This window comes from Pantherophis guttatus, chromosome 4, assembly GCF_059756535.1.
Source record: "Pantherophis guttatus breed Tessera chromosome 4, ASM5975653v1, whole genome shotgun sequence".
NCBI lineage: Eukaryota > Metazoa > Chordata > Lepidosauria > Squamata > Colubridae > Pantherophis > Pantherophis guttatus.
Window position 1 is genome coordinate 27331473 of NC_142066.1, and position 10604 is coordinate 27342076.

The 10604-nt window shown below is 41.4% G+C and overlaps 1 protein-coding gene across 1 annotated transcript; it reads right to left on the bottom strand.

The window, feature by feature from the left end:
* Nucleotides 1-1350: 1350 nt before the first annotated feature.
* On the bottom strand, nucleotides 1351-2361 carry LOC117666856 (urotensin-2 receptor-like). Its single transcript, XM_034419861.2, has one exon. The coding sequence runs from the start codon at nucleotides 2359-2361 to the stop codon at nucleotides 1351-1353; it is 1011 nt and encodes a 336-aa protein (XP_034275752.2).
* Nucleotides 2362-10604: the final 8243 nt, after the last annotated feature.

A 10604-nucleotide genomic window follows, 5' to 3' on the forward strand; every position in this document is an offset into this window, starting at 1 on the left:
ATTGAAAGAAAAAAAAGTATGCTCAGAAATCTGTATGTGAATGTGTGGTATAAAACCTTGAAAAATATTATCAGATGTGGAACTTATAATTTTATGACACACAATATTATTGTTAAAATGTTTTTCTGTGTGTATTTGAATAGGTTCACTATTAATATTTTCTAATCCTAATTACACAATTATTAAAAAATCATATATATATTTGCACATACACTTTAGGAATCTATTAAGCACATAAATTTCCAAGTGGTAAATTGATAGATTTCCTATCCCTTCCGTAAACCAGAATATATTCTCTGAATTCATTTTAGAAATCACTTTACATTACTTCATTTTATTGTATTACTGAAGGAAGAATTTTTAAAATAAAATTAGCAGCATCTTTGTGTGGTGAACTGTAAGTTTGCTTATGATCTCTTTTTCAATTAAAAGATCCCCATTATTTTACAATCTGTGGGCTACTTGTGGGCCTGAAAAAAAAGAAACCCAATTTAGGAATTAAATGGTTTTCAATTGAGCTGGACAGATTTTTTTAAATAAGGATGGGATGCAAATGCTACAGTTGGATATCAATTAATTAGCCACCCTGTTTTTATTGTGAAGTTGACTCTTATTTCCTATAATCTGATTTCTTACATCACAAGTCCCCCTTTCAACATGGTTTTGATGGAGCTGGATCTTTTCTGATCCAGGACTAGGTCAGTTGGAATTGAACTCCACAATGGAGGCATAGGAGAAACTTACTAAGCAGCCTAGATTAAAAGAGATCATCTAGCTTTACTCAGCAAGAGTTATTTCCCCCAGTGGGGGAAAAAATCACTAAATTAATTTGGAGAGTGGCTGGAATAAGGGGAAAACCTGGCATATATGCTAATGACACAATTAATATGGTTTCTCCATTCTGCACATTACGAAGAATTGGTAGCAACCTTGTTCTAATCCACTTGAGAATTAGCATTTCTATTGATTGCCCCTAATGCATGACCTGGGCATGCTAGCTGGGCCATTCTCTTGACTTCCAGATCCATCACAGGGATGATCAGGTTGTGATCTCAAACATCTGAAAAATTACCCTAGTATTATAAGTCATGATTCTGTCAAGTTCATACCAACTATGGACTGATGGGGGGGGGGTTCTTAATAGTTTTAATTGATTTTAAACTGTTTTAATTTGGACTTTTAATTTCATATTTTTTTAATGTGCAATTGTGCATTTTATTGTTCTGAGCCGCCCTGAGTCCAGTGGAGATAGGGCGGCATATAAATCACATTAAACTTAAACTTAAACTTAAACTATGAGCAAGATTCATCTTGGCTTTCCTCTAGTGTCCCTCCTTGCTTACCTGTGTCTCAGGTGCCTGTGACCCCTTCCCTCTGAGACCCATTTCTGCTCTGGAGGCATGGCAGAAAGCCCCAGGAAGCCCCTCGTTGGTGACTGCGTAGGTATTCACGGTAGTTGCGTGTTAGCAAAGTGTAGAGGAAAGGGTTGATGCAGCTGTTCCCGTAGGTCAAGCAGGTCACCAGATGATTGACAGAGATCTCTGTGTGGATGGGCAGGTGGGCTGCTGATGGGCAATAAAGGGGAAGGAGTTGCCAGATCCAAAAGGGCAAATAACAGGCCCAAAATGCCAAGACAATCACAAGAATGAGGAGGAAGACCCGGTTCTTAGGGGAACGTCCCAAGCCTCCACGGGTCTGTGACAGCCAGTAGCTTCTTGCCAGGCGCCAGTAGAGTGACCCAATGACTATCCCAGGTGCCACTATGCTAGTGCCAAAAAGGATGCTCAGGTATACTTTGTATTGCTCCTCACTCCAGGTGGGGGAGCAGAGGCGACGCACCCCAGCTCCATTCCCCATTGTACGTTCCTCCTGGTGGATCATGATCATCATGGGGAGAGCCAGAGCAAAGGACAGGAGCCAAACAGCAATGGCCAGAGGTCGGCTGCATCGCCGCGCACGGCTGGCAGCCTGGAACGGGTGCACCACAGCAGTGTAGCGCTCACAACTCATCAGAGTCAGCAAGAAGATGCTGGCATGCATAGTGAGGAGGTCTAGGCTGAGCAGAATCCGGCAGCCAGCCTCCCCAAAAGGCCAGTCCTTCACCAGCCCATTGTGAACAATGAAGGGAGCTGTCAAGAGATACAAAAGATCCGCCAAAGCTAGGTTAATTAGGTGGACATGCAGAGAGGAGACCGAGGCTGAGGCCCGCACCACCGCCAGAGCATAGAGGTTGCCAGCCACCCCGGTAACACACATCAGGCTCAAGACAGCTCCCAGGACTGCCGCTGATTCGTCTCCTTCTGATGAGGAGCCATTGCCTAGCAGTAGCCACGAAGAAAAGTTTGTTGATGATGTCATCATGAGGAAATGGTCCAAGGTAAGCTGCTCAGAAGAATTTTTTAACATTCTAGTCCTCAGGAGAGAAATCAAGGAAAGTGAACCCCCGATCTCTATTTCTACTTATCAATTAAGTTGATTATCAAAGTCAATATCATACCACTTCTTTGTCTCTCTACTTTTTGGTCTTCTACTCCATCTATAAGTCTATCTGTTGTCCTTTTGATCCTTCCCATTCCTCTTTTTGCTCCATCCTGTTGCTGTATTTAAAAAAATGGTTTGAGATTGTAAAGGATAGTTTTGGGGGGAGTCACTTTCCCCCCCATCTCTCTTGTATCTGATGCATATGGTCACTGCTTTGGATCTAGTCATGAAGAAGTTTTTTCTTTCAATCTTCATTCCCTTTTTCCTTTCCTCTACATTCTTAATGCCGGTGATGGCGCAAAGTCTCCTGTATGTGAAGAGGATCTGTGCGTATCTGTCTGGGTTTGCAAATTCTCTTCTCTCACATTCTTCGCACCCTGCTAATATTGGTATGTTGGGGTCGAACCTTGGTGCAGCTCCTGTCTATTCTGAGGAGCCTGTTTATTTCAACCCTGAGGTGGGATTTTGACAGGACGTCAGCAATAGGGGCTGAGGGACTGGTGCTGTAATGACATTTAGGGGTCTGATTGGTCTGGAGATGGTAACAGACAGAATTTTCCCCACCTCCTCCACCCCAAACAGACGTACACTCAGGGTCCAACTCCCTGCTGGCATAACTATACAACTTTCCATGGAATGATGCCAACCAGGAGAAAGAAAAAATAACCAAGAGATAGAAAGACAGAAGGGGACTGTATTGATCAATGGACAAAAGGAATTCACAAATGCAGACACAGAAAGACAGATCTTAGATGAAAAGGAGTGAAATTAAAATGAACCATGACTTTTCATCCATCCATCTGTTTCCTACACTAGAATAAGGTGACAGATAGCTCTTCCATATCCTTGCTGTTGACTTTGTTTTCATGTCTATTCCCTTTAATCACTTTCTCACCATTAAATCATTTACACGTCAGATTTAATATTTGCCAAACTATCCTACTTTTAGTCAAACTGTCCCAAACAAATCAACCATATTTAATTACAAACTGCCCAGTCCATCTAAGCTTAGTGTGTTGCGTAAACCCTGCCACACTGGGTAACATCTATAACAGTACACAATTTTTGTGATATGGTAGCAATAGTACACAATTTTGGTGATATGGATTGCACACTCACTGTTCAATAAGTTAAATAATGAACAGAGGATTTGTACACAGCGCTAAGCATATTGTATATTATTTTTTGGGACTGTCCTAAAACGCAACCCTCAAGGAACAAGATAATGCATTAAACATTTTTTATTGCTTCAACATTTTCGTTAATGGTTTGGATCAAGTTGGTAAAATATATTTTATCAGATTTGCACAAAATGAGGTGGCACAGTTAATGGTCTTAAAGATGGCAGCTATGTTTAAAAGGATTTTGATTGAAAATAGCAAATGAAATTTAATTGCAAAGGAAGTTCTTCATTAGCAAAAAGAAATAAAACACAGAGATATAGTATATGACACATTTGACTTGGAAACAGTATGTATAAAAAGAATTGAGAAATATAGCTGTTCAAAGTTTGAACATAAATTAACGTGATAAGAGTTCTAGAAAAGGAAATGGATTTTAGATTATCGATCGAAGTATAGTTGTAAACTGCCTTGAATGCCCCATTAAAAAAAAGAAGATATTAACTCAAAATAAATAAATACATGCATAATATATACATTTTCAAATTTTGGAAGGTAATAATGAAAGTAATAATTATTCTTTATTGGTTAGATTTTGCTTCAATACCTCTGCATCTAGTTTGGGGCATCTCATTTTTAAAAAGATTGAATGAAACTAAAACTGATGCAAAAAAGGGATGGGAGGATGGAAAATAAGACCTAAGGAAATAGTGAAATAACTGGATTTGTTTAGCCTTGGGAAAATATGGTTTGGACTATGGGTGGTAAAATTATCATAATACTTTTCAAGCATTCAAAGGGAAGCCCTGTAGAAGATCAATAACAGTGGTGTGTTGTCACCAAATGGAGGATGAGCGTTCAATTATAGGAAGGCAGATATTAGGGAGGGAACAAAACTCCTAAAAGGAACAACTGTTTGTCAGCAGTACAATTTATGAGTTAGTTGGCAAGTTAATTTTCACTGTGGGATTCAGAATCAGAGGCTGGACAGTCATCTGCAAGAGATATAGGTAGTCTTCAACTTACAACCATTCATTTAGTGACCTTTCAAAGTTACAATGGCACTGAAAAAAGTGACTTATGGTCGGTTTTCACACTTACGACCATTGCAGCATCCTCATGGTCACATAATCAAAATTTGGGTGCTTGGCAACTAGCATTTATTTATGACGGTTGCACTGTCCCAGGGCAATGCGATCACCATTTGTAACCTTCCCAGCCAGCTTCTGACAAGCCAATTCAATGGGGGAAGCCAAATTCGCTTAATGACCCCAAGATCTACTTAACAACTGCATTGATACACTTAACAACTGTGGCAAAAAGATTTGTAAAAATGAGGCAAAACTCACTTAACAACTGCCTTTCTTAGTAACCGAAATTTTTGACTCCATTATGGTTGTAAATTAAGGACTGTCATACTATAATTTGAATTCCTGCACCGAGCAGAGAATTGCTCTTAAATTGTTCCTTCCGTTTCTAGGATTCAGATATTTTGTGCAGCTCCGCAGAAGCAGAAGTTACATTTACTTTATGCCTATAGCAAATACATGATCTGACAAAGCAGTGCTTGTAAGAGAGAGGGCAGTTTCTTGGCTGTGAGTGTAGGGCTGTGCAGATGTGAAATGTTTGTGGCAGTCTGTTAGATGTCTCCCAGAATTTCACGCACATATTATTCCTGTTGGGTGTTTGTGCTTTACTACTAGTCTGTTTTGTTGGTGTGGGTGGTTGTGAACTTGCTATTCAGAGGAAAGCGTCTAGGAACCAAATAAACAAATAAAACTTTTATTTATAACACACTCCCTACGAGGACACACTCCAAGCACAATTTTGCAAAATTAACCAATAAGAACCAAACAGCAATTAAAAATTATGCAAAGGGAATAAAATCAAGCGGAATATATTGACAACTGGAGTGAACGTAATGATGTACAATTAAAAGATTCGAAGCCTACCTTCCACCTGGCTTTACTAATAAGATTTTCAACAAAACAGACCTATCACTGTTCTTAGCCTTCTGTTCATAGTCACTTCCATCAGTTTATTGAATAAACAGATTTTCAGATCCTTCTAAAAATCCCAGAGGATGGTAATTGGAATCTGTCATCCAATGCATTAAGCCCAGAGGTGGGTTTCAGCAAGTTCTGACCAGTTCTGGAGAACCAGTAGCAGAAATTTTGAGTAGTTCGGAGAACCAGTAAATACTACCTCTGTGGGGCCCCACCCCCATCTATTCTCTGCCTCCCGAATCCCAGCTGATCAGGAGGAAATGGAGATTTTGCAGTATCCTTCCCCTGGACTGGGATGAGAATGGAGATTTTACAGTATCCTTCCCCTGCCATGCCATGCCATGCCCACCAAGCCACGCCCACAGAACAGGTAGTAAAAAAATTTGAATTCTACCACTGATTAAATCCCTCTCCCATTGTGTCTTGCTGTATCGTGAACTTTGTCTTTGCTAGGGTTGCTCCTTCTCCTTTGGTCATTTCAGGGATGACACTTCTGCTGTTAGATCTTTCTCCTTCTCTCTCACCTCCAGAACCAGTTTCTCCATCTCTTCCACCATTTCATTAATCCCTGGTTTGGGTTGAGAAGTGGGTCTTGCTGACTTGTCTTGTCTTGCAAGACCCAGTGGCCTAGAGGTGGAGCTCTTGCCTCACAATCAGGAGATTGTGAGTTAGATTGTGAGTTTGATCCTAGGTAGAGGCAGATGTAAGGCCTCCTGCTTGGGCAGGGGGTTGGACTAGATGACCTGCAAGGTCCCTTCCAACTCTGTTAATCTGTTAATCTGACTTGAGCTGAGTGGATCTGGTGAGCCAGGAGGCAGAGTCTGTGAAGGGCGAATCTGCGCCAGCAAACCAGGGCTTGGCCAAAGCAAATTTGTGTAGCGCTGCTGGGTTTGTCTAACCTTGTGACCCTCCAAGGCAGAGGCTTTTCTTGGAGAGGAAAAGGACTCTAAGCATTCGGACCAGAAGCAGACCTAGATCCCAGAAACAAAGCTTGGATTTCAGGCAAGAAGTCCTGGATCTCAATTTACAAAAGTTGAATAAGGAACATTGTATCTGAACACATGCAAAGTGTTTTTCCTCATACCCAGTCAGCTTCCTGAAAATGGGGAGCTCCAAGTTTTTAGGTTGCCATAGAAACCAGATTTCTGTTTGAGAGGTCCTTGATGCTCTCTGAGTTTGGTTGTTTTCTTTCAGATGCTTCACTATTCAAAGTGCTTGGCAGGGCAAGAGTACTGCAAAATCTTCATTCCCTCCCTACTCCTGGAGGAAGGATATTGCAAAATCTCCATTCCCACCCCACTCTGGGGCCACCAGAGGTGGTATATGCCGGTTCTCTAAACTACTCAAAATTCCCATTACCGTTTCTCCAGAACCTGCTGGATTTCACCCCTGGTGGGGAGGTGTTTTGGTCTTTTTGTTCCCTTTATGGCTTGTTGATTTCTCTTTGTGAGAAGCCATGGGGCTGAGTGGCAAGCTTGGTGTCTGGAAATAAGATGACTGAAAAGAATTCTTGTGTGGGCATAGACAGTGTTACTCCTCACCATCTCATTCTGCAGTCATGTTTTTATATACAGCCTTTCACTTGAGTTCTCCCTCTTTGGTAGCAATGTGAAAGACCATTATTTTGAGGAATTTAGTGACATATATCTTGATTGCTACTTCGTATTAAGAACATTCTAGAAAGTTAGAGCTCATTCTGAGTTAGCCAGCTTATTTTCACCCTTGCTCACTGAATGAAAGAGAAGGGGTGGAGGGGAATTTTCATGTAGTTTCAAAGCTTTTCCTGCTATGAAAGTCTCCGGTCTTTGATACCCATCCTGGAGTCATGTGTCAGCCAGTCAATGTCAGATCTTGTGGTCTCTTGACCATACCAGGGCTATGAAATCATAGCGCCAGGTTTTGATAAAAATCTGTGGGCTTGCTATTGTCCATGGGAAGGTTCTTCATGGAACCTAGCACTAAGTACTGTGGAAGTTGGCCACTTTGCTCACATTAAATAATAATAAAGCTTAAAATCCCTTCCCAGGTAGTCCTCAACTTATAATCATTTATTTATTGACCATTTAAAGTTGCAATGGCACTGAAAAAAGTGACTTATGACCATTTTTCACACTTCTGATCATTGCAGCGCCCCTGTGGTTTTGACATGATCAAAATTTGGATGCTTGGCAACTGGCATGTATTTGTGATAGTTGAGTGTCCCAGGATCATATGATCACCTTTTGCAACTTTTCTGAAAGTCAATGGGGAAGCCAAATTCACTTAACAACCATGTTACTAATTTAACAACTGCAGTGATTCACTTAACAACTGTGGCAAGAAAGGTTGTAAAAAAGGGGCAAAACTCAAGAATTGGGCTCAATTGTGGTTGTCGAGAATTACCTGTATTTTTGGGGTATTTATTGTCTCTAGATCCAAAAGAACTAATTGCCTGGGCACCTGATCACTGCCCTAATACTTGGCAAAACACGCTCTCACCTGTGTTGGTTGTTCTCTACAATACCTCTGCCAATAAGAGCCAAGACTGGCCCAAACCGGTTACAGCTTGAAGAAGATGGCACCTTCCCAATATGCATGCAGAATTTTTTAAATCTTTACTTTAACCTTGCCAAAAAGAGAATATTTTCATCACACCGAAAGGCAGGAAATAAGTTGCGTAAGGATGCTGGATAAGCTCCCAGTTACAGGGGGTGCCTGCAGCAAGTGTGTGTGTGTGTAAGAGAGAGAGAGAAAGAGAGAGAGAGAGAGAGACAAAGAAGGTCAAGATGGCATCCATATAATCATGGCAGCCATTTTGACATTCAACATACAGACACAAATGGTTGCTTCTGGATGGTTTTTATTTTTATGATTACATTAACAGATGACTTTGAGAAATGCTTAATGCACTTCTTTGAAAGCTGCAATTCTGAAAAGCATCGGTTTGCCACTAAATTCTAGGAGAATTAAAATGGGGAGGTTTCAAGCCAGGGAGGCCATATTTGAGTTGGCCCCATGTGGAGGCCAGAACAGGGTTGTTCTCCAGCTCTGACCAGCAAGTCACACACACCAAAAGCAGCCAGGACAAATTCCTCTTGAACAGGGATGCTGGAAGGTATACCAACTATCCCATGAGATTGTGGCCTCTTCAGATTGAATGCCAGAGCTCTATTTCTGCCTCGCATAACTTGGAAATGGGATGTTGGAAATAATGGCAATGACCTAACTCGCTCTCTCTTTCTCCTTCCTTCCTTCCTTCCTTCCTTCCTTCCTTCCTTCCTTCCTTCCTTCCTTCCTTCCTTCCACCCTCCCTCCTTCTTTCTTCCTTTCTTCCTTTCTTCCTTTCTTTCTCTGTTTCCTTCCTCCCCAATGGCTTTCACCTGGTAGCCAGACACCAGCTGGAGATGGGAGGAGAAGAGAATATCATTTGGGGGAAACCACTCATGTCTTCCTTGGCTGTTATCCCGAATCCCAGCCTGAAGCCAGCAAGGGCCTCCCACCCACTGTGCCTAATTTGTACACCCGCGCCAATGTCTTGCAGAAAAATAAACGGAGAGGGAGCAGCAGCAGCACTGCAGCAGATGTGAGTCAGAAAACCCACAGTTCAACTAACAAATACTGAATTTGACTCTCTTGAATGAAAGAACCGAGCCTGTCCAAAAGATATATTTTTTCTTCTTCTACGATATCTTGTCTGCTTTAGTGAAGCTTTAGTATAAATGATGGTTTATATTACTTCTTGTTAGAATTCTTAATATGAAATGCCTGTTGTCGTTCCTATACTATCCAGAATAAACTATTTATGTTTTACCCTTCGCCGAAAGTGAGATTGGAAGGACCTAAATTTGACAAACAAATACATAAATCCATAGATAAATAAAAATTGGGAGGATGAAGAGACCCAGCTGGTTAAAAACAGCCTATGAAGTTTTGTCCAGGGTTCTATACAACCATAGAGTTGGAAAGGCTCATAGAGTCCAACTGCTGCACAGTTCAAAATCCATATTACATTATCTAAGAGAGTTGACTGTCCAGCCTCTGAACACATCCCATCTTGAGTCAACATAGGAGCATCTTCATACCAAGTCTGTCTTTCTGTTTGAAAACACAGACATTTCAATCTGGACAGACATGAATGTATGCAAAATAAAATATAGTCAGTCCTCAATTTACAATCATTTGTTTAGTGACCATTCAAAGCAGTGGTGAAATTCAATTTTTTTTACTACTGGTTCTGTGGGCGTGGCTTGGTGGGCTTGGTGTGGCTTGGTGGTCATGGCAGGGGAAGGATACTGCAAAATCCCCATTCCCTCCCCCCTCTGGGGCCAGCAAGAGGTGGTATTTGCCGGTTCTCTGAACTACTCAAAATTTCTGCTACTGGTTCGCCGAACTGCTCAAAATTTCTGCTACCGGTTCTCTAGAACCTGTCAAAACCTGCTGGATTCCAACGCTAATACCAAGTCTGTCTTTTTGTTTGAAAACACAGACATTTCAATATGGACAGACATGAATGTATGCAAAATAAAATATAGGTAGTCCTTGATTTACAATCATTTGTTTAGTGATTGCAAAGCAGAGATGGGTTTCAGCAGGTTCTGACCAATTCTGGAGAACCAGTAGCGGAAATTTTGAGTAGTTCAGAGAACTGGTAGTAAAAATTCTGACTGGCTCTGCCCACATCTATTCTCTGCCTCCGAAGTCCCAGCTGATCGGGAGGAAATGGGGATTTTGCAGTAACCTTCCCCTGGATTGGGGAGGAAATGGGGATTTTGCAGTAACCTTCCCCTGGATTTGGGAGGGAATGGGGATTTTGCAGTATCCTTCCCTTGCCACTCCTACCAAGCCATGCCACACCCACAGAACCAGTAGTAAAATATTTTGAAACCTACCACTGGTTCAAAGGTACTAAAAAAAGTAACGTACGACTGGTCCTCACACTTATGAATGTCACAGCATCCCTGTGGTCACATACGTAATCAATATTCAGGTGTTTGGCAACCAGCATGCATTTATGACT

Coding starts and splice junctions, on each gene's coding strand:
- LOC117666856 (XM_034419861.2), bottom strand. CDS start 2,361: ATGATGACATCATCAACAAACTTTTCTTCGTGGCTACTGCTAGGCAAT.